General features: G+C 56.1%; 3 protein-coding genes across 43 annotated transcripts in view; 2 read left to right on the top strand and 1 right to left on the bottom strand.

Annotated features, from left to right (window-relative positions):
* The first annotated feature begins 628 nt into the window (after nucleotides 1-628).
* Nucleotides 629-3,821, top strand: VMAC (vimentin type intermediate filament associated coiled-coil protein). Its single transcript, XM_081499470.1, has 2 exons — nucleotides 629-852; nucleotides 2,036-3,821. Exons 1-2 carry the CDS (start codon nucleotides 662-664, stop codon nucleotides 2,343-2,345), a joined length of 501 nt encoding a protein of 166 aa, XP_081355596.1. The 5' UTR covers nucleotides 629-661; the 3' UTR covers nucleotides 2,346-3,821.
* CAPS (calcyphosine) lies at nucleotides 2,036-7,050 on the top strand. Of its 3 annotated transcripts, none has more exons than XM_081499466.1 (4): nucleotides 2,036-5,717; nucleotides 5,792-5,969; nucleotides 6,105-6,230; nucleotides 6,380-7,050. In XM_081499466.1, exons 1-4 carry the CDS (start codon nucleotides 5,635-5,637, stop codon nucleotides 6,479-6,481), a joined length of 489 nt encoding a protein of 162 aa, XP_081355592.1. In that variant the 5' UTR covers nucleotides 2,036-5,634; the 3' UTR covers nucleotides 6,482-7,050. The 3 variants fall into 3 exon arrangements, with proteins under 3 accessions (XP_081355592.1, XP_081355591.1, XP_081355595.1); XM_081499465.1 differs by having other exon boundaries at nucleotides 2,116-5,717; nucleotides 6,105-6,311; XM_081499469.1 differs by having other exon boundaries at nucleotides 4,410-5,717; nucleotides 6,212-6,311.
* RANBP3 (RAN binding protein 3) overlaps nucleotides 6,979-21,972 on the bottom strand; it is a 52,283-nt gene continuing 37,289 nt past the window's right edge. For 18 of the 39 annotated variants that reach the window (XM_081499458.1, XM_081499456.1, XM_081499459.1 and 15 more), the window contains 12 exons: nucleotides 20,551-20,616; nucleotides 19,656-19,748; nucleotides 18,422-18,540; nucleotides 17,253-17,369; nucleotides 15,451-15,554; nucleotides 14,325-14,403; nucleotides 13,187-13,289; nucleotides 12,664-12,773; nucleotides 10,761-10,881; nucleotides 8,948-9,090; nucleotides 8,443-8,626; nucleotides 6,979-8,360 (listed from right to left, as the gene is read on the bottom strand). In XM_081499458.1, coding sequence (XP_081355584.1) covers nucleotides 8,317-8,360; nucleotides 8,443-8,626; nucleotides 8,948-9,090; nucleotides 10,761-10,881; nucleotides 12,664-12,773; nucleotides 13,187-13,289; nucleotides 14,325-14,403; nucleotides 15,451-15,554; nucleotides 17,253-17,369; nucleotides 18,422-18,540; nucleotides 19,656-19,748; nucleotides 20,551-20,616 — 1,283 coding nt within the window. In that variant the 3' untranslated portion in view covers nucleotides 6,979-8,316. Of the gene's footprint in view, nucleotides 8,361-8,442; nucleotides 8,627-8,947; nucleotides 9,091-10,760; nucleotides 10,882-12,663; nucleotides 12,789-13,186; nucleotides 13,290-14,324; nucleotides 14,404-15,450; nucleotides 15,555-17,252; nucleotides 17,370-18,421; nucleotides 18,541-19,655; nucleotides 19,749-20,550; nucleotides 20,617-21,972 lie in introns of all 39 variants that reach the window. The other 21 variants (XM_081499448.1, XM_081499447.1, XM_081499449.1 and 18 more) reach the window with 3 other exon arrangements.

Below are 21,972 nucleotides of genomic sequence, written 5' to 3'. Positions count from 1 at the left end.
CTTTTCCAATGAGACGATTCTTCGCATCAGGTGGCCAAATATTGGATCTTCAGCTTCGGCGTCAGTCCTTCCAATGACTCAGGCTCAGGGGCTTAACGAGAAAGTGTCCAGTCCCAGTGCTTGGCTCCTTAGCAGGACGGGGTCTGTGCCCGGTTTGTAGTCCAACCCCTGGGCGGGATGAAGAATGACCATCCACTGGGTGTGGGTCCAGAACCCCAAACAAAATCTGAAGGGGACTGGACCAATCAGGAGCTGTACGATTGCAGGGGCGTGGTCAGACTTGTAGGGCCCAACCAGCTTGGCGCGTTAGATTCTGAGGAGGGCGGGGCCTGCCTCGAGAGAGTGACCAATCCTGTTGCCAGAGCCTGAGCTGGGGCGCCACCGGAGGACAAGGCCAAGCAGGGGCTGGGGTTTGTTAAGACCTTGGCCAATCTTGGAGTTAGTCGGGGCTCAGGGGCGGAGTTTCCAGCTGCCGGAACCAGTGAGGGCTTTCGGGTTTGAGTACTAGACCCAGCCCTGGAGGGCGGAGCCTAGCGGTGAACCCGGCCAATCACGCCGAAGTCTTGAACGGACCCTCGGAGGTGTGGCCCTCCGGGGGCGTGTCCAGGGCCGATTCCAGGCCGCCGGTGGGCGTGGCCAGGCCTGGACCTCTGCAGGGGCCATGTCAGCGCCGCCGCCCCTACAAATCCGCGAGGCTAACGCACACCTGGCTGCCGTTCACCGGCGCGCGGCGGAACTAGAGGCGCGGCTGGAGGCAGCCGAGTGCACGGTGCGCGCCCAGGCCGAGCGCCTGGCCCGCCACGACCAGCAACTGAGCGCCGCTTTATACGAGCTGGGACACGCCAAAGACCGGTGAGGCTTGTGACCCGGCAGGTGAACTTCTCGGAGGAGTTGGGCAGAGGCAGATCCGAGATAGGAAAGGAATACTGGTAGGGGAAACGTGGGCATTCACGTGGAGCTGGACTACTGGTGGGACTGGAAAAACAAACACAAAAATACTTGAATCATCACTATATAAAGTTGAAAGATGTCACTTGGGTGTGGCTATCTAACTTAAACAGAGTCCATTTTACCACTAGGCAAAACTGTCTAGTCCTGAGTGGTACAGGGACCATCAGCAGCCTGATGTAGGTATTGGAGCCATGGCAGGTTCTTGGGAGGATGGGATTATATCAGCAGTTTTGAAGAGTCTAGCTGAGGATTCAAAGGGATGAGACAAGCGCCCAGGGAAGAAAGTGTTTCGAAGGGCTCGGTGGGAAACAATTCAGAGCTGGTTGGACTCGTTACTTCATCTTTACTGAGCACCTACCATGTACCAGGCCCTGTGCTGGTCATTAGAGCACATCAGTAAGACCTGTACAGCCCTGCCCTCAAGCACTCTGTTAGGCAGTTACAACACAGGGTGATTGGGATGTGTGTGTATGATGGCTAGAGAAGGAAATGGCAATCCACTCCAGTATTCAACCCGCTCACAGTACTCTTGTGTATGATGGAGGGCAACATGGCTCTAGGAGGGCCCAGAGGGAAGGCTTCTTGGAGGATGAGCCATCTAAGCTGAACAGCAAATAGGAAAAAATGTAGGGGACAAGGGAACTACAGGATGAGCTAGGGGGTGAATGAGGGAGTGTGTTAGTCTGCTGAGGTTGCCATTACAGAATACCATAGACTGGGTGTCTTAAGCAACATCAAATGATTCCTCACAGTTCTGGAGGCCAGGAAGTTCAAGATCAAGGCACTGATTCAGTTCTGGTGAGGGTCCTCTTCCGGGCTTGCCAACAGTCATCTTCTTACTGTGTCCTCGCAAAGCACACACAGAGAGAGAGAGAGAGAGAGAGGGTGCTCTTTGGTATCTCTTCTTAAAAGGAAACCCCTCATTACATCGTGTAAACTTTCCTTACCTCTCAAGGCCCCCTTCTCCAAATACTATCATGGCATAGGGATTCAATCTATGAATATGGGAATGGAGGTTGGGAGCAGGGGGAAGAGAACCTCTGGTGCCCGGGTACCATAACTGTCCCATCTGCCTTCCTGCCAGTGAGATTGCCGCCCTCCAGGAGCAGCTGCTGACCTCCGAGGCTGCTGTCCAGAGTCTACAGGCTGCCGTGCGCCAGAGGGACAAGCTCATCGGGCAGTTGCAGCCCCGGGCTGAGCTGCTGCAGGATCTCTGCCGCCGCCGGCCGCCCCTGGCTGGGCTGCTGGCTACCCTGGCTGAGGCCGAGCGCCTGGGGCCCCTGCCGGCCAGTGACTTACTCCCTGGTGGGCCCAGCTCACCCCTTGCCAATAGTACTGGGGAGGAAGAGGACAGGGACCAGCTCGAGCCCGCAGTGTTTGGGACCACTGTGTGAGTCCCAGAGAGCGGGTTCTGGAATGGAGAAAGAGGACTCCAGTGGGGACTTCTTCCACTGCCTGGGTATCCTTAGGGTTAACATATCACAGAGAGGACCCCTTGGAAGAGCCATAATCCTCAGCGTCAGAACCTGTTAAAAAGGCATAGGTTTCACATGCGTGGCCTGCAGGCCAAATGCAGATGAACTCAGCTAGTTTTTCTTTCTTTTTTTTTTTAAAAAAAAGCAAAACTTTGAATCAATCACCCTTGTTGGAGAACTGGCTGCACTTACAAACGAATCTGGATTTCTGCCTTCGGGCTGGGCTATACCTGCCTAGGTCTGAGTCCAGGACACCCTCTTTAGTGAGGGCAAGTTTCCATTCGCCCCCTCATCTCTCAAGGCCGGATGTCTGGCCCCTGAAACATGTGAGTTACAGACTTCTCTTTTTCTGGTGGAGGTGGATGGCATCAAGTGCCACGTGATTTGAGTCTCTCCCTCTTTTCTCCCCTGCCCCGGTTTTTGTTCCTCCCGAAGCAGTCTTCATCCTAAAGCCTTATTCTTCATCTCAGTCCAGAATTGTGAACCTCAAGCCTCAGGCCATTTTGCATTGGTTATACGAAAATATTTTTTCCCCTAATTCTATCCTCCTCTCAACCCAGGAAGGAGTGTGCAGGTGGGATGTGCCGACATGCTGGCAAGCAGGCTTCGCTGCCCAGGCAAACTCAGGCATCCCGTAACCTTCTCTTGATAGCATCCTGCCTCGGGGCCTTTACACTGGCTGTTTCCTCTGCCTAGAATGCTCTTCCCCCAGATGCCACATGACTGGCTCCTGTTCACTCAGGTCTTTGCTCAAACGTCACCTCCTCTGAGAGGGCTTCCATGACTGCCTTATCAGAAGTCATTCTTCCCCATTCCACCCCCCACCCCCATTGCCCCATTTTACTTCCTTTATGTAACTTTTTACCATTGGAGTGGAAGCTTCATGAGGGCAGGTTTTTGTTTTCTGTCACCAGTGCATGGCACACCCTGGGACCCAGCACATCTGATGAGGCCCCCGGCAGCTTTCCTTTTGTAGCACCAGCTGGCTCCTTTTTCTAATAGAATCTATTTTTTCACTCCGTATTTGTATGCTGCCCTTGTTGGCCCGAGATGTTTGAGGCACTTTGCTTTTTTATCAGAACAGGGAGCCCTGTGCCTTTCTCTGCCCAGCCCAAGTGCCTGGCCTGGGACTATGGCAGCCATTTCCTGCCTCCTGACTCAGGGAATCCCCACCCCAGGAACCACTGCAGGGCACAGCCCCTTTCAGCCTGGAAATCTCAGCGTCTGTCCTCCGCCCTGCGGAGGGTGCCTCCTGGCATCACACAGCGACCCCTCAGTGTGGTAACAATGGCCCAGTTTTCTCCTCTGGAGGAATAAAGGGGTTGCTGTTTATACATGGGGAAGGCAGGCTAGGGCCTGTCTACGCTCAAGAATAAACCAAATGATTTCATGGCACCATTGGTCCCTCCTCCTTTCTTCCTACTGTTGGGGCTGGAGAGGTGGCTGCTGTGCAGCTCCTGGGTCCAGGGTGGGGCCCCACTGGCTGGGAGCTTGTGCCAAGCACTCCACATATACAGCTCTATCTCTTAACCTACCTATGCACACAGGCATTGCCCCATTTTATAGCTATGCAAAGTGAGGCTCAGAGAGGTAAAGTGAAAGGGCCTCTGGGGTTGGAGGGCCCTCATCACTTCCAATTTTTTTTTAAGTAAAGTTAATTCAAAAAAACATATATTTGGCTGTGTCAGGTCTTAGTTGTGGCACATGGGTTCTTTGTGGTGACACAGAAGCTTAGTTGCCCCATAGCATGTGGGATCTTAGTTCCCGGACTAGGGACTGAACCTGTAACCCCTGCACTGGAAGGCAGATTCTTAACCACTGGACCAACCAGGCAAGTCCCCCCAATTTTTTACTGTTGAGATTCTGATTCTCTCAAAGATGCGGAGATGCCCAGAGCTAAAATAATTGTGATTACATTTTACATTTCTTTATAGAAAAAACCCCCGACGTTTATAACCCTCATGAAAGCGCACAATGGAGCTATTTCTTTGTGCCTATGCAGAGAATTCTGGACTGCAGCGAGTCACGAGAACTTCTGCAGCAGAATGTCATTGCAGTTTCTCATAACAATCGATGGTGTTGCATCCACTGTGGGGTGAATCACAGTGACAGGTTGCTTGTGATCCACGGCTTGGCTTCGGTCGGGAGCAGCAACTTCTGACAATACCATTGTGCTGTGTGCAAACTTTGAAAAGCCTCTGATGATCTCTGGGTCTCTGTGGGTGGGCAAGGGTTCCCTAAACAGGGGCCTGCATTTTAAGTCCTGGGAAATCCATTATCATCTTCGATCCTAGCCTGCTGATGTGAGGCTCAGTTGGCCAGATGTCCAGTCTGATGGCAGGCCTTCTCTGCCGGTGGTCTTGGTTCCTCTTGGATTATGGAAGTCAGGGTATCAGGGGTCCTTCTCTGGCCAGATAAGGGGCTTGTCACGAGCAAGCCCACCAAGTGATGTCTGAGAACCGGAAACCAACCCCCAAAAGACCCATGTTGACAAAAATACCATGACTGGCCATAATTAACTACTGAGAATTGCTTCGTCCAACTCAACATTGATGTTTATAGGACTGCCTGCGTCTTGGCTCAGCCAGCACTGGTCTGAGCAGCTCCTGTTGAATGTGGGCCTGGGCCATCTTGAGTCTTTAAACTCGAATTCCTCAACAGCTTCAGCTGCAGCCCTGTGGAAAGGGGCTGGGGGCTGGTGAAGCCCAGTGAGGGGAGGGATCACACAAGAATTGGGCCTGGCCTCCCCTCATCTGGGACACTGGTCCCTGCAGGGCTGTGACCCACCCTTCCTCCTCATGGTTACAAAAGCGCCCCTCCCCCACTCCGCCCTCCTCCTAACCTGGGTCTGGCTCTCTCCCAGGGCCAGGAGAAAGCAGGTAGGACAGTGGTTGGGCAGTGGTGACAGCAACAGTGCTGGCCTGTCCTCCTCAGCCTTCCATACACCCCCGCAGGGCTGTGCTTGTGGCCACAAGGCCCTGGCACAGAGAGAGTTACAGCCGGGGCCCCTCCCGGTCTCCAGGGCCCTGTCCCCTAGCAACAGCCCTGCCCGGCAGGACGCACTGCCAGCGCTGGGCAGACCGGTCAGGAGGCAGGCAGAACAGCCACCCAGACTCCAGATCAAGGCAGCCAGTCCATAGCCTGGTGGCCGAGCAGGAGCCCCCCAGATTTCTTGCCTGTCCAGCCACCTGGAGAGCCCGGAGCCAGCATGGATGCTGTGGACACCACCATGGAGAAGCTCCGAGCCCAGTGCCTGTCCCGAGGGGCCTCGGGCATCCAGGGTGTGGCCAGGTGAGCTTTCCTCTCACATCTCTCCGACCCCCAGTCCCATGGATCTTTTCAAACCCTGCACCCCTGCCCCTCAGATTTTTTCGTCGCCTGGACCGCGATGGGAGCCGCTCCCTGGATGTGGGGGAGCTCCAGCGGGGCCTGGCTGAGCTGGGGCTGGTGCTGGACGCAGCTGAGATGGAGGGCGTGTGCAGGCGCTGGGACCGCGACGGCAGCGGGATGTTGGACCTGGAGGAGTTCCTGCAAGCGCTGCGGGTGAGCTGGGGGTGAAGCAGTGTCCCTTCCTGCCACTGGGGTGCTGCACTCTTCCGGGCTCATCTGTGTCAGTGTGGAGACCAAGGGGAGCCTCTGTGCTTCGTACCCCCCAAGTCACCACCACACCCTCCCCAGCCCCCCATGTCCCAGGCCCGGGAGGCGGTTGTCACAGCTGCGTTTGCCAAGCTGGACCGCAGTGGTGATGGCGTGGTGACCGTGGATGATCTCCGGGGGGTATACAGTGGCCGCGCTCACCCAAAGGTGCGGAGCGGGGAGTGGACCGAAGAGCAGGTGCTCCGCCACTTCCTGGACAACTTTGACTCCTCCGAGAAGGACGGGCAGGTGGGTACATGCATACCCCGGTCCCTTGCCCACACCTCCGGACCCCCTGACCCCCTGTCTGCCCCCAGGTCACGCTGGCTGAGTTCCAGGACTACTACAGTGGTGTGAGCGCCTCCGTGGATACGGATGAGGAGTTTGTGGCCATGATGACCAGAGCCTGGCGGCTGTGAGCTGTGCACCCCCTCGCAGCCGGCACCTTGGAGCCAGGGCCCCTCTCATCTGGGCTTGGAGCTGAGCAGCCCTGGGGTGGGGGTGGGGAGGAGCGTGAGGGGACTGAGACCACAGAACCGGCTAGACCAGGTCTCCGGGTATACCGCTTGGCCACCAGTTCCCCTGATGGGTCACTGGCTCAGGACCCCAGGGGGAAAGGCCCCTTGCCCACATCATGCTGATCCCAAACCTCCTCCCGTCTCTGCTCAGTGAACCCTGCCTGCCAGCACCCCTACCCCTCCCTGTGGGTCCCGAAAAAGCCAGGCTGCACCTGGTAGGGAAGCAGACAGCTCTCGTGTGAAGCCGGCCGCAGCGAGTCTCCGGAGGCAGCCATGCTGGGTCACCTGCCCAGGTGTGCAGTGTGGGGCAGAGGCCACTGCCCTGCAGGCAGGCCAGGCTGCTTCCTGGTCAGGTCACCCGGCTTCCTGAGGCCCCTGGGGCACGCAGGAGGCCAGCGTTTTAGTTAAAAGTTTTAATGTAGTTCCCAAATACATTTCATATGACAATCTTACATAAATGTTCCAAAACACGTGGGCATTATCTGGTTTTACTTGTCACTAGTTGACTAAGGCTTAAAGCAGAGAAGTGTGACCGGATCTGCTGGGGGGGGGGGGACCTTTGGTGATGTCCCGTGGCTCAGGCGCGGGCTGCAGGGCCACCCTGGGGTGCGGGTGGCGTGGCTCAGACGGCCCCCTCCTCACCCTGTCAGGGCAGGCTGGGAGGTTTCTTGTGAACCCCTGGAGCCCTGTGCACAGAGACTTCCTCTGCGAGCCCCGGTGGGGGAACGCAGCGCCCAGCTCCGGGGTGGGGCAGCAGAGGGTGCGCTCCTGTGTGTGCTGCGAGCACGGGTTCTGCCTGCTGTCTGAGACCGCTCTGCTTGCTGCCCACCTCCTCGAAGGCCCCGCCAGGGTTCCCATCTCAGAGGACCCCAGCCCTCGACAGTCTTGGGGGCAGAGATGTCCAGGGCCTGGTGAGGGAGGAACGGCCAAGAGCAGGAAGCAGGCTTGCACTTGGGTACCCAAGGATGGGTGACCCATGTCACGGGGACAGACAGGAGGATGGAGCGCCCTCCCACCCCCCAACCACATCCAGTGACCCTTTTCTAGATAAGCTCTCCAGGCCCAGGGCCCAACCTGTCCGCACCCCACGACTAGGCCTGGAGGAATCCCAGTTGGGGAACCCATGGGGCTGCCTCTCGAGCAGTCTTGAGCGCCCCCAGCATGGGGGCTGGGGTCACAGGGGGAACCAGGGTGCAGCCCACAATGCAGCCATGCCTGCTCAACACAGAAGTGCCTTGCTCGACCTAGGAAACCAACACAAAGCCTTGGGGGGAGAAAAGATCTAAAAATAAAACCCCCAAGTCAGAACGTGGGGGCGGGAGGTAAAGATGGTGGTAACAGACGGTCCAGCAGGCCCAGTGTTACACTGTGAGACGGCCCGGCGGCCTGGGCAGGCGGCGGGAGAAGCCGGCGACACAGGGAGGGTGGGGTGAAGAAACGAGGTGTCCCAGTCCCAGTGAGAAGCCGTGACAAGTCTTAATGTGCCATTTCAATTCAAGGTGGGGAGGGAAGAAATGTTCTTTTTCGTTTTGCTCATCAATATGATGAGGTTCGTGTCCCAAACCACATTCAGGCAGTTCCCGAGTCTGCGTCTGAACGGGACGTGCGGATCCAGACTGTGGCCAACCCAGCAGGGAGTGTGGTTCCCGAGCCCCGTGCCTCGATGCTGCCGGGGGAGGGGCAGGCGGGCAGACAGACGGACAAAGCAGCAGGCTCGCGGCGGCTGGCTCCTGGCGCTATGTGCTCCCGGCCGTCTGCCCATCACCTTCATCGCCGGTGCCTGTGGGAAGCGGTGGCCTTGCCGTCAGGGCCCTGCCTGGGATGCAGCCCCCACCCGGGCAGCCCTGGGACACCTGACTCACCGCCTGCGGGGGCCCCTGACGGGGTCAGCACATCGTCGTCATCACTGTCGTCCTCGTTGGACGGGGCGGTCCCAGGCTCGGGGGCAGGTGCCTTGGCCTCCTGCTCCTGTTCCACACGGCTACGCAGGGCCAGGATGCGGTGGTGCAGGGCCGCGTACAGCTGGCCTGTGTCCTTGGAGCTGGCCTGCGGGCAGAGGGGGAGGGCCAGGTGACTAGGCCTCTCAGGGAGACCCCTCCTCAGTCAATGCAGCCCCCGGGCCAGGACTCGGAGTGGGGAGCCTGACTTCCCTCCTCAACAAACCCCAGGGGCAGCAGACAGAAGCGCCTGTGGGTGCGGGGCTTGTCCTCCCAAGGGGTCACAGAGCCCGTGACCAAGCCAGCCCTCCCAACCCTGGAGGCCTCCGTGCTCTCCCTGGCTAGGCCCTTGTGCAGGGCGCCCAGCGCTAGACGTGGAGCTGCCCGCTTGTGTCCGGCAGCCGCCTGGCCTGTACCCGGGGCTGCTCACCGAGATCAGGAAGACCTTCACGCCCTGGTCCTCAGTGTCCATGGCCGTGATGCGGATGCTCTTCTCGCTGGCCTTGTCCATCTGCATCTGGGCCCACAGCTTGGTGTTGAGGATCAGTCGCAGGCTGCCCTGGGTCCGCATCACTGCAACCAATGAGGACGTCAGTCCTGCCTGCACCCGCCCCAACCCCAGGAAAACAGACACACCTGCAGGAAAGTCAACATCCCAGGGAGAAATCCCACGACAGCCTCCCACCCACCCGTCTGCCGAGCAGCAGCCAGCCCTGGCACCCCCACCACTGAGGTGCGTGCAGTGGGTGGAGGTTGTGCCTGGATGGGGCTCCCCAGGAAAGGGGCTAGTTAGGGGGCAGTAGGGGGCATGCTGCATGGGGGTGGGCTGCACACTGGGGACATGCCACGTGAAAGTGACACCCCTGACTGTCGCCACCCATAGGCAAAGGTCCAGCTCCTGTCCCATGAGGAGGAGCTGAACACTAGGAGGAAATGCTGGGGCTGACCGCTGGTCAGAGCTTCCCTCAGGAGATGGCTGAGGGCAACACGCGGTGGAAAGAACCTGGGACAGACCCTTTCCTCCAGAAACACAGGTGAGACCTGAGTTCCACCCACAGCCAGCCCAAGGCCAACGTCGTCCTGCTTGACCTGTCTCGGCCTACCCACCCTGTCTACGCCCCAAGCCTTGAAAACTTGGAGCAGGTTAGATGTGGTCACCCCAACCCAGGTGCCCCCACGCTGCCCCTCAAGGTGAGTTCTGAAGGAAGGTCTGTGCCAAGGGTCAAAGGCTGTGTGGAGTGAAAGGAGGGCATGGCCAGAAAGAACCTCAACGAGGCGGGGAGGGCATGGCTGCAAGGAGGCTGGTCACAGGCTAATGACCAGGGAAAAAGCGATAAGCTGGGGTCTTGAAATCCTGTGCCCTCTCTGCCCTCTGCTTGCACGTTTCCATTAGAAAAATTGAAAAAGAAACAAAGGGATGTCTATGGGCAGGGGTGCAAAGACCTGTGCCCGAACAGGAGGGCCATTTCCATTTCTGTTCCAATTCTGAGCCCAAGCACATAAAAACACCGCTGAAAGGACACAGTGCAAGCTACACCTGGGCCAGGGATCAACATTGCTGTAAAGGCTGGACGACAACTTTTAATTTGGGAGAGTAACTTACAAAAAAAAAAAAGATGAATACACATGTCTCACATATCTGCAAACACACTCACACACATACTTTTTGTAACAATCATACTTCCAGGAATAAAATTCATGTAAAAAATGGTACCAGAATCGTTATTTATGAGTCAAGAAAAATTAGGAACCCAAACGTCCATCAAAAGGGAAATGGCTCAATATATTCACTGTCGGTGGAATATTAATGTGGAAGTTTTTCAAGACCTTTTTAAGTCACGTTTTAAGGCAAATGGAACAACACAGGAACATGCCCACTAAAGAGAGTGAACAGAGTAAGACAGAATGGCCCCACTTCCTTACACTTCTTGCCACAGAGCAAGAATGGACCTGCCAAAACATTCTCAGCAGGAGTGTCCCTTTTTTATAAGGAGATTTTAGCTGATGTTCGATTTCTTTGTTTTCCTACCATAAAACAACTGGCACTTTTATTATCTAAAAATAGGTTCAAAAATTGTTGAATCCTTTTATCTATTTTCATAGTCAGAAAGAGAATGAGAGGAGTGGTGGTGGGAGCCTCTGGGCTGAGTGGGATGGGTCCCGCAGGTTGAGGGCTGGCCACAGACACACGTTGGGGGCCCCGAATCCCCCAGGTGCCCCACAGGAACCCGGCCACAGCTCACCTAGTCGGGACTGCAACGTCCCGTCGTCAGTTGACGCCATGTCGTTGAGTCTGAGCAGCCCCCGGCCTCTCTCCACCCACGACTGCGAGGTCTTGTCAAAGACAAACAGCTTACATTGGATCTACAACACAAGGTGAACGCGCATGAACCACCAGGTTCAACAAACTATGGCCCGGGGGACACATCTGGCCCTTGGCCACTTTTCTGTCCTGCTTTCAAGCTAGAATGGATTTTACATTTTCAGAAGTATAATTTAAAAAAATCACTTGGAAATGCAAATCAAAACCACAATGTGGGGGACTTCTCTGGTGGTCCTGTGGTTAAGAATCTGTCTTCCAGTGCAGGGGACAAGGGTTCACCCCTGGTTGGGGAACTAAGATACTACAGGCTGTGTGGGGCAACTAAGACCTGACACAGCCAAATCAATAAAAAAATAAAAATAAAAATAAATCCACTATGTGATACCACTTCACACTCACTGCTGCTGCTGCTGCTGCTGCTGCTGCTAAGTCGCTTCAGTCGTGTCCAACTCTCTGCGACCTCATAGACGGCAGCCCACCAGGCTCCGCCGTCCCTGGGATTCTCCAGGCAAGAACACTGGAGTGGGTTGCCACTTCCTTCTCCAATGCATGAAAGTGAAACGTGAAAGTGAAGTTGCTCAGTTGGGTCCCACTCTTTGCGACCCCATGGACTGCAGCCTACCAGGCTCCTCCGTCCACGGGATTTTCCAGGCAAGAGTACTGGAGTGGGGTGCCATTGCCTTCTCCGTCACACTCACTAGGATGGTTATAACCAAAGGACAGACGGAAACAGGTGTTGGAGGATGTGGAGAAAGCAGAACCCTCACACCTTGCTGATGGGAATGGAAACTGGCGCAGCCGCTGTGGAAAACTGTCCTTTAAAAGTGTTAAACATGGAGTTATCACACGGCCCAGAAATCCCACTTGTATGTATCTACCCAAGAGAAGCAAAGCAGGTGTGCACTGAGAAACCTGTCCGTGAGTGTTCACGGGGTATCTTTCTTAATTCCCCCAAAGTGGAAACAAAGCAAGTGTCTCCCAGCTGGTGATGGGATGAGCAAACATGGTCCATCTGTACAGTGGACAGTTACTCAGTCATGAAGAATGAGGCTCTGACACATGTTCCAACAGGGACGAACCTTGAGAACATGCTGCTCAGTGAGGGAGACCAGATGCCAGAGACAACATAGTATGAGTCTGTTGACATGAAATGCCCAGAATAGGCACATCCACAGAGAGAGAGAGAGTGGATTCGTGGTTGCCAGTTGCTGGGGGAGAGGAGGGTGGGGAATCACTGCTGAAGGGCAATGGGCACAAGGCTTCTTTTTCAGGGGCAAAAATGTTCTAAAGTAGTGATGACATTTGTACAACTCTCTGAATGTGCTAGAAACCACTGAACTGTACTCTTTAAAAAAGGTGAATTTCATATTATGTGCACTGTATCTCAATAAAACTGTTTTATGTTTAAAAAAGTGCAACAGAGACCGTAAGTGACCCTTTACAGAGAGAAGTCTGTAGATCTTTATAAGTCAACATCTCTTGATAGTAAAATGAATCTGTGAGTAGGGATAAACAGTACCACGGAAAACTCCCCAATGCCACATGAAGGTGGTTTATAGACACACACATGGGTACGTGTGGAAGGACGAAGGGCAGATGGAGCCCTACCGCCCTGGACCTGCCGCCTCAGGAGGGGAGGATCATGGGGACGTGGCAGGAGGGCTGTGAAGTCTGGGCTAAGAGGAGGACACAGCATACCGGGACAAGACAGTCACAGCTGCTAAGCAGGCGGCAGGAAAAAATGTCTGTTTCAGGTCTGTAATTTGTCTTAAGACGGACCGTGTGGCTCTACCACCTGGCACCACAAGCAGGTGGGCACTCACCTGCAGCACGTTGCTCTCAGCCTCCTCCCCGGTGATGACCTCCACTTTCTCTAGCAGGCACTTCCGCGCCGTCGCCTTGGTGTAGGCGGCTGCCGACTCGGCCAGGGACTCTGCAATGTGATTAGCTAAACAACACTGACTATTGACTTGGTTGGGGGGAGGGCGTACCACATGGGACGACACCCCAACGGGGCCATTGCCTCTGGGAGCTGCACCTTGGCCCACAGGGGACCCCGGTAACGCACCCCGTGACTCTGCCAGGAGTGGCCAGCGCAAGCTCCAGTTCCCACTCTCCTGGCTCCGGGGAGGACAGAAGACAGCGAGACCTCTGAGGGTGCTGAAAAGCACCCCCTCAGCCGCCTCAGATGGGGACAGACACCTCACCCATTCTGGGTCACCAGGCAGTGCCTGGGCCTGGCTGTCCTGAGCTGGCCAAGCCCCCTCCTGCAAACTGGATGCCAGCACCCATGGCTGGGGTTCACAGTGTCCCCGGACACCCTCCTGGGACAGGTTCAAGGCCTACCTTTCTCAGGGGTGGCCTCCTGGGATGAGGACTCAGATCCTGACTCTGCTGCCGTGTTTTCTCTGTTGGCATCTGAGCTGAGTTCATTTAACTTGGGTGGGCTCTGTGGGGAGTGAAGGTATACAGAAGAATGTGGGTGTGTGGGAAGGTGGTCCCGGTGGGCTCACTGCTGCGGACAGGAAGTTCCTCTGCTGGGAGGCAGCTCTTGGCACGTTCTCTTCTGGGCAGAGGGTTTCTCTAGGCCAGTTTCCCTCTTGGAGCCTGGGGACCCATCCAGCCCCAGCCCCTCTCCACTCAGTGCTCACCGAGCATCCTCAGATGACGCCCTAGACACAGGCCTGCCCTGGACGTTGTATGTGAACTGCCTGTGGAGCCTCTGCGGCATCACCCAGAGGCGGGAGCCACCAGCTGACCACAGGCCACTTGGTTACTTTGGTCTGTGAGGGCAATTCTTTGACTACTTCATTGTAATCGAAAAAGGACAGTACTGATACTCAAGAAAAGCAGCAGCGAGTTCCTCAGCATAATAAACACAGAGACCAAGACCTCAGGAGTCAGGTGAACCCCCAACAGCACCTGAGCCACCCTCACAAATGGAAACAACGGGGGTGGGAATGTATGGTTGGGGGAATACAAGGAAAAAAATAAGGAAGCAGGTGACAATTCTAGAAGCCCAGCCTGGGCCAGAAGACGACCCAAAGTATGTGTTATGAGTGCAGGGGACACTGCGGGGGCCTGTCCAAGGCTGCCACCCCCACCACCCACTCCATGCTGTGGCTTCACAGTCGGGGTGGGGCCGCCCTCCCCTGGTGTCAGAGGGGGCTCGTGGTGGTCCCAGCAGCACACAGCTGAGGGCTCTGGCTGACAGCTGTCCCCACCCTGCCCTGAGATGAGCAAAGACAGGAAGCGCAACCCAGGCTCCCGCAGAGCTTCTCCGGGCCGCCAGGTTGGTCCCTCCTGGCCCCTGCATGCTGTTTAGGCTGAGTCTGAGTTGGGTTTTCTTTCTCTTACTCGGCAAAAGAAAGCACTCTAATGTCACAGGACACGACACAGCAGCCACACCCCACAGGCCCCTGTGACCTGTGGGTGGCTCCGAAAGTCTCTGGGCCCCAAGGATCATCCCCACAGGGTCACTCACCAGCACGCGCTCACTCATGTTCTGGCCAAACACGAATTTGCTGCTGGCGGCGTCGGCACTGTTGGTTGCATTCTCTAAACTGCAGGGGAGATGCACTCTGAGTGAGTGTGGGGTGGCAGGGACACAGGGCCAGCAGTGTGCACACCCGCACGCAAATGCGCACCGCTGGAGCAGAAAGCAGCTGAGGCCCTGCAAGACCAAGCGAGCTGGTCTGCTCGCCAGGGACAGGCCCCACAGGCTCTGGGCTGGGCCCCTCTGGGAGGCAAACAGGAACCCTTGGCTCCAGCTGCCTGGCACCAACTGCTCAGTCACTGTGTGACACGCCGGACACTCATCTTCCCCACCCCCCTGGAGGAGGGCGCTACCACAGAGAGGCTGAGTGCAGGGCCCATCCGCTCACTCCCCGAAAACATGCCCCCAGAGACGTGCTGCAGCTCTCTGGGCCCCTCCCCCGGCCCCACGCCAAGGAGGTGACACCTCCTACCAGGCTGCAGGTGGGTGACAAAGGATGGCCCTCGGGGAGCGCTCGGCAAACGGCAGCTGCCATGGCCGTCACACTTCATCCGGGTTAAGACATCATAGGCTGCACGCGCCTCCCAATGTGGGAAACACTGAGGTGCATAAAACATGTCTTAAAATAACTGATGTGCTCCACTAACTAGGGGCCTGGCTGCCGAGCAGGAGGTCACTGTTCCCGCCAGGCCTCTCGGAGGCTGGTGTCTACACAGTGCCCGCCCTGCTGGCCTGACTCCCAGGCACGGTGTGCCTTCCTCCCCAGATGCCCCAGCAGCCAGGCTGTGGGTGAACGCTCCCACTAGCAGCGCCAACAGGGAGCCCGGACGCAGCGCGGGGAGCACCTGGTGATGGAGGTCACTCCCGGGATGGGCTGGACACCCCACGGGACTGCAGCCCTGCCTCAACTGTCCGCTGCAGCGCCTGCCCCGCCATGTCCTGGACCCTCCACACCTCTACCAAGTAGGGAAAGAGGGCTGGAGGTGACTGGAGTCGGGCTGCCTGTGCCCTCCTGAGGGAGGACTGGGCTGGTCCAGGGACAGTGGGTGACCGTGGGTCCCCCTGAGGCAGAGGCTCCTCCGAGCAAGGCTAGGCACCAGCCCGAGGCACACACCTGGAGCTGATGTACTGAAGGAAGTAGTTGGTCGCAGCTGGCATCTCTGAACTGGGGTGTCCAGCGTTCTCCATGTCTGCCACTTCAGTGTTCTCATTGATCAACTGGGAAATGAGAGGAGACACTGTTCAGGGGACGGCACGTTCAGGGCCTCCACAGCTCAGCCCATCTGCACAGGCCCTGTGCCGACACACAGCTCCATCTACATGTGCGCATCCTGGGGGTTACAGTTAAGATGTAAAAACAGTCCATGAGGTGCTAGGGAGCCTTTTCTCCTCTGTTTAAAAAAACACACTCAGGCTGGCATCCCGTTGGCATTTTCCACCAATGCTTCTGCACCAAGAGATCACAGATCATGTACAAATTTCATATTTTAAAGGGTTCATCATAAACAGAAACATCCTTTCTTGAGGCTCCTTTTATGCCAACTGTCATGCTGCCCTGGTTAAACACATTCTCCGATGCAATTCTCCTGGGAACAGAGAGGTGGGTGTTAGTGACTGTGTTCTGAGAGAGGAAGCAGAGGCTCAGAGGGGTTAAGAAACCACACCTTCAAGTCACCCTCCATGCAGAAGCCGGGATGTGGCCCTGAGACCCCAGGGCCTCCATGAGACGCTGCCCCACCCCAATCTCAAGGCAGCATGGAAGACTTGACCTGAAGGCCCAGGCCTCTCTTTTCCTGCTTCCTGCTCCTGGGAGGGAGCGGCTGCCAAGGGACTCGTTATTTTGCCTAAAGCTGTGCAACATCAACACCTACTTCTGTGTCTCTGGGGGCATCCGTGCTCCTGCTGGACAGCGGGCACCAAAGGAGGAAGCAGCTAGTGTGGCTGAACACCTTCCCTGCACCCCAGACTCTGGTCTCTTCATTTCAGGGCTCCCCACCCTCCACATCACTGACCCCGCACCTAGATGGTTCCCTGAGTGGGGGGGGGGGGCATCCTGGGCACTGCAGTGTGTTGCTCAGCATCTCTGGCCTCCACCTACTTAGTGTCAGTGGCATCTACCCTCCAGTTGTAACAATGACTGGTGTCCCCAGACCCAGCCTCCAGGAGCTCCTGCCAGATGAGCTGATGCACATGGTGCAGAGGGATCTCCTGCCCCAGGGCTGGGACAGGTCTCCCTGCGGCCAGAGCGCGGGGCCCCAACCGAGAACCCCTGCCATGGCCACAAGCTCCCCACCCCCGACCCAAAGCCCCCAGAGCAGACCAACACAGCTGGGGACAGCCAGGAGGGGCAGAGCCTCTGCCTTCTGAGGGAGAGAATATAGCGTCTTCCCAGCTGTCCTACTTAAAAACAAACAGAGGCAGCTTTCACTGGGGGTGATGTAGCCCCTGGGGGACAGTCAGAACTAGTGGGAATGCTTCCTGTGATCACCACTGGCAGGGAAAGGCATCCAGAGGGCGGGGCTGCTCAATACCCTCAGTGCCCAGGATATGCCTCCCAGAAATAAGAAGGATCCAGTCTAAACACTGCCAGTGCTGAGAAACTCTTCAGTAAGGATAAGAGTCTTTCTGGAGACACTGAAAGCGTCGGATACTAACATCTGCTTGTTCCTTTGCTGTAAAAACATCAGCTGTCAGGGCTGTCACCTCCCTGACCTTCTCCTGGAGCACAAGGGGGCTGGCCGCCAGGAGCCCCGCTGAGCTCCACAATCGGGGTTGGGGGTGGGGTGCAACCAGCAGTGCAGCACGATACCACCCTAAACACAGCCCCGCTCCCCATCTTTGGGAAAATGAAGCTGGAGGAGGCATAGGCAGGTTGCCTCACTAGTCCCCAGCTCATCCGGCTCTCCGACCACCTACCTTCACTCTGTCCCTCAAGTTCTGACCAAACACGAATGCCTGCTGGGCCCCCTGCTCTTTCTTCTCACAGTTCTCCTCCTCGGAAGCATTGCTAGACTCGTTTCTCTGGGACTTCTCCTGGTTAAAACAAGCAAACAGGAGAGCTGAGAAGCAGGAACACCCCAGCCCTAAGAAGTGAGACGAGCTGTCTCACGCCCCTGCATCTGCTCAGCATGAATCCTGTGGTGCAGGCCCTTGGGTGGGGGGTGCTGGGGAGATCCCGTAGGACGGGGCAAGCTCTGGGCAGTGCCCTTGTCACTGGGGATGCTGGTGAAGGATGATGGGGGGTAGGATGGGTGGGCTGGGGTCACTTCTGGGTGTTCCTCAAGCTCACTGCCCTGGAGACCCCGGCCACCAGTTTCTGAGAAGCTGTAGGCTGTGGGAACGATTCCTCTTCCAATTCTGCTGACTGTGGTTGGAGGGTGGGGGGCTCAGAGACGTATGAAGATTGAATTGCACATGTTCATTTTCCCCATTTGAGCCTCAACATCTGGCGGGGCGGGGCTGGGGGGGGCGTGGGGGGGGTGGAGAAGCCCAGGCAGCACTGTATCTGCCCAAATGGATGGAGTGGAAATAAACACACGGGTGCAAGTGGTCTCTGCACATGGTCCCTCGGGTTATGTGTGACTGCAGCTCAGGTTTCAGGCCCGACTTGCCAACCACAAATGCAGGCTCTTTGTTAAACGTCCTGTATTTTCCAGCTGCTGTGCAATGCTACTGGAAAACACATCTGGCCTACAGAATCTCATAACTTGTCTTCTCTAAAGAACAATTTCTGAGCCAACTCCCAGGCACACTTCCGCCACCAGAAGCAGAGCGCGTGTACGAATCCCTGTGAGCTGTTCGGCTGTGCGAGAGGGCGAGGAGACAGCTCTCCGTGGAGAGCCACAGGCCCCCTCAGTGGCACAGCCCTACTCGTGGCCCATTTCTCTCGGAACCAAGCATGGGGTCCTGGCAGCCTGGCGACTCAGCCAGTCAGCTGTGGTTACCCACAGATCCCTCCGGGTAAATCAGGCAGCCAGAGTACAGGCCAGCTTGGACACAGCCCAAAGTGGCTCACAGCCCATGTGCTCAGCAATGCCCCAAGAGGCCTCGCATGTGGCGTGCTCCCTGTCCCATCGAGGACAGACCTCAAGTGCTGGCGCCTCATCAGATGGACTTCTCCGAGCCGGGTTGTCAGGCAAGGCTAATGTTGCTGCCCCTGTGCAGTCTGCTGGGATGCTGACCCCGTTGGTGCCGCTGCTCGGGACTGTGGGAAAAAAAGACAGAGGGCGTCTCATCTCTGAGGCTGGACCACCTCTACTGCCCCTTCCTACCACTGGGGCCCAACAGTGGAGGGTCTCTTTTTTAAAGGAGAGGATCTGGGACTTCCCTGGGGGTCCAGTGGTTAGACCCTGTGCTTCCATTGTAGGGGACCCAGGTTTGATCCCAGTTGGGGAACTCAGATCCCACATGCCACACAGTAAAGCGAGAAAATTGTATTAATTCTACAAAGAACCCCGTGAATTTTCAGTTTATTCAGACATACTACCACTAAGGAGGAAAAAAAAGAAAATGTATTTGGGGAATAATTATGAATTTTATAAAAATAGTTTTACTAATAAAGTCTTTTTTCTATGCACTCCTCTCCCTGGTGGCGCAGACGGTAAAGAATCTACCTGCAATGCAGGACACATGGATTTGATCCATGGGTCGGGAAGATCCCCTGGAAGAGGGCATGGCAACCCACTCTAGTATTCTTGGCTGGAGAATGTCATGGACAGAGGAGCCTGGCGGGCTACAATCCATGGGGTCGCAAGAGTCAGACATGACTGAGTGACTAACATTTCACTTTTCCCTTTTAAGTAGTTGCAACTATGCAACTTGCACAACTTCAAATTTGGCTTTGTTCAGCATTAGACCGAACAATTTTCCATGTAATTAAGACTCTTCAAAAATACCGACTGCTTCTCCCAGGTGGGTTGTAGCATTGCTCCCGATGAGGAGTTCTTAAATTGCAGGGAAAGATTAAGAAAAAAGCCTATCGTGATTAAAAAATTAAAGATCAACTGCAAACCATATCTGGTATGTGGACATAACAGAAACATAGCTTAGGAGTTACATCTCGAGGTTGGGGAGTAAGGTGAGACTTCCTCTAATCAGGTCACTCCTCCAGTCTTGGAGATGCACAGAGCTGAGCTGCGCGCCTGGGGTGGGACCCAGCTCTTGGAAGCCTTGGCACCGCAGCAAGGGACAGTGGAACTACATGTCTGCTGGGCTCATCAGGAAATGGAAGTCTTGTTTCCCCTGCTCTCAGCAGATAGGCCCCAAACCACCTGTGATTGAACCCTCCTGTGCGAGCCTGGCTCCGGCGCTGTGACTCACCTGTCTGTGAGAGCGCCTTTGGCTGCGGGGCCTGTAATACCGCCGGGCGAAGCACACTGCGCTGCTGCTCCTTGGGCTTTTGGCTTGGCAGACCTGGTGACACAGGTTGGCTTGCCCCAGTCCCTCCGCCCCCACGGGCAGAAGTGACCCCCGCCCCCACGCTCAGGCACTTATAGAAGTGCCCCCAGTGCCCCATGTGACGTCTCTCCTAGACTGGGCTTTACAGAAGTAAAGAAAGAAAACCCAAGCTATTTTCTTTACAGTTAGACACACACATTCCAGCTATCGTTATTTTTATATGTGGTTCAATAAAAAGCTCTGTGAAACAGAACTTGCCTGCAGATTAATCCAGGGAGTATGGTAACACTACAGGGGAGCCAAAGGACAGCTGGTCTCGCGGGTTAAGGGCAGACGGTGAGGGGAAAGCAGTGAAGCCATGGTTGACCTCTCAGAGTTTAGGACTCCACAAGGGGTCACGTAAAGGTACCCCTTACATGTGCTTCTCAAAATGCCACGTTGAGAAGATCCCTCTGCCAAACACGGGGCAAGGACCACGAGAACGTCCCCAGCCCTGCACGGGCTCCCCACTGGAGGTGGATGGCACCAGCCTGGGCCCTGCTCACTCATGGGCACTCTGCTACTCTGGGTTAATGCTGTAGCCTGAATGCTCTGGGGAGATAGTCCGATGACTGAGGACTGCCGGGCACAGAGCCTGAACGCCTCACACCGAGCCGATTCTTCCTCGCCTCCTCCTCCTCGAGGCAGCGGGCTCTTGGACAGAGCACCTCCTGGTCTGAGGGCGCGCCCGGGGCTCATGTGTCAAGAGAGGGAGCCCAGGGCAGACCGGCACTTGGGAGGCTGCGCCCTGCGCTCCTCCTCGACAGCAGAAACCCACCTGCACTGGGGGCCTGGCCGTGAATCAGCGTCGGCGGCTTCAACCGGAATCCACTGCTCTTTTCCTCTACAAGCACAAGACAAAAGATGAAAAGCGGGCCTGCTGGAGCAGGGCAACAAAGCCGCAGGGACCCGGGGCGGCCAAGGCCTGTGGGCTGGACTTCAGTGGCTGTGGGCCTGGAGAACCAGGGCAAATATTTCCAAGTTCAGAGAAGCAGAGGCTGGTCCAGTCCTGTCTGTGGGGCAGCCCAGGGAGGAGGCCAGAGGGCCGCAGGCAGTGCTGGCTCTAGGAGAACTGCCGGCAGCAGAGACTGCAGGGTGAGTGTAGGACTGGAGAGGCCTCTGCCCGTCTGCCTGCGAGGGCTGAGGGCCCCAAGGACAATCAGGGAGCCCCAGAAGACTGGCCCTCCCTGGGACCCAGCTTCCTGTCCAGGAGGACACAACTGCTATCAGGAAAAGTCCTGCCATTACAGCAGATGTCCGGGAAATGAGACACGTTTTCTGTGGTGAAAGATCAAAGGAGGCCAATGGCAGGCCTTGCTCTCTCCAGATGTGCCAGGAAGGCCCGGGAGGAGGAGGCAGGGCCTTCTGAGGATGGGGTCTGGGACTGACAGCCATGGCTCAGAGCCCGGTTCAGCTCAGCCACCGGGGCACCCAGACCTCTTCCTTCTGCATCCAGGTGACTGGCACATCTTAGGGAGCGGGGGAGACAGGCTAACGCCACCCCTGATTGGAAGGGTCAAGTGGAAAGCCTCATGGTTCTGACAGGACAGTCTGTCCCCAGAAAAGCCAAGGGATGGCCTCACTTTTGTGCTAAGGTCCAACCCATGGGAAAAAAACCTTTACGGGTCACTGGGAACAAGCTCAAAACACAGAAATCATATGTGTGTTATTGCTATGCTATGCTAAGTCACTTCAGTCGTGTCCGACTCTGTGCAACCCCATAGACGGCAGCTCACCAGGCTCTGCCGTCCCTAGGATTCTCCAGGTAAGAATACTGGAGTGGGTTGCCATTTCTTTCTCCAGTGCATGAAAGGGAAAAGTGAAAGTGAAGTCGCTCAGTTGTGTCCGACTCTTAGCGACCCCATGGACTGTAGCCTACCAGGGTCCTCCGTCCATGGGATTTTCCAGGCAAGCGTACTGGAGTGGGGTGCCATTGCCTGTTATTAGACACTAGCAGTGAATAATTCAAAAATGAAACTGAGAAAACAAATCCATGTACAACAGCATGAAAGAGAATATAGTACCTGGGAATAAATGTAACCAATAATAACTATAAAACATTGCTAGAAGTAAAGACTTAAAGAAATGGAAAGATGTTCCCAAAGGCCACACAGTTGTGTGATTCCATTCACATGAAATGTCCAGGGCAGGCAAATCCAGAGACAGAAAGTGGATTCTTGGTGGCCAGAGGCTGGGGGTA

The sequence above is a fragment of the Giraffa tippelskirchi genome, chromosome 6, assembly GCF_054371585.1.
Source record: "Giraffa tippelskirchi isolate mGirTip1 chromosome 6, T2T-mGirTip1v1.2.pri, whole genome shotgun sequence".
In the NCBI taxonomy this organism is placed as follows: domain Eukaryota; kingdom Metazoa; phylum Chordata; class Mammalia; order Artiodactyla; family Giraffidae; genus Giraffa; species Giraffa tippelskirchi.
Note: the sequence above shows the minus strand (reverse complement) of the source record. Positions and strands in the feature narration are given on the sequence as shown.

Excerpts from the sequence above, each read along its gene's own strand:
- CAPS (XM_081499465.1), top strand. The coding sequence starts at position 5,635 with ATGGATGCTGTGGACACCACCATGGAGAAGCTCCGAGCCCAGTGCCTG. Across the intron at positions 5,718-5,791 it reads GGCATCCAGGGTGTGGCCAG|ATTTTTTCGTCGCCTGGACC; the intron begins GTGAGCTTTCCT and ends CCTGCCCCTCAG. Across the intron at positions 5,970-6,104 it reads AGTTCCTGCAAGCGCTGCGG|CCCCCCATGTCCCAGGCCCG; the intron begins GTGAGCTGGGGG and ends CACCCTCCCCAG.
- VMAC (XM_081499470.1), top strand. The coding sequence starts at position 662 with ATGTCAGCGCCGCCGCCCCTACAAATCCGCGAGGCTAACGCACACCTG. Across the intron at positions 853-2,035 it reads CTGGGACACGCCAAAGACCG|TGAGATTGCCGCCCTCCAGG; the intron begins GTGAGGCTTGTG and ends CCTTCCTGCCAG.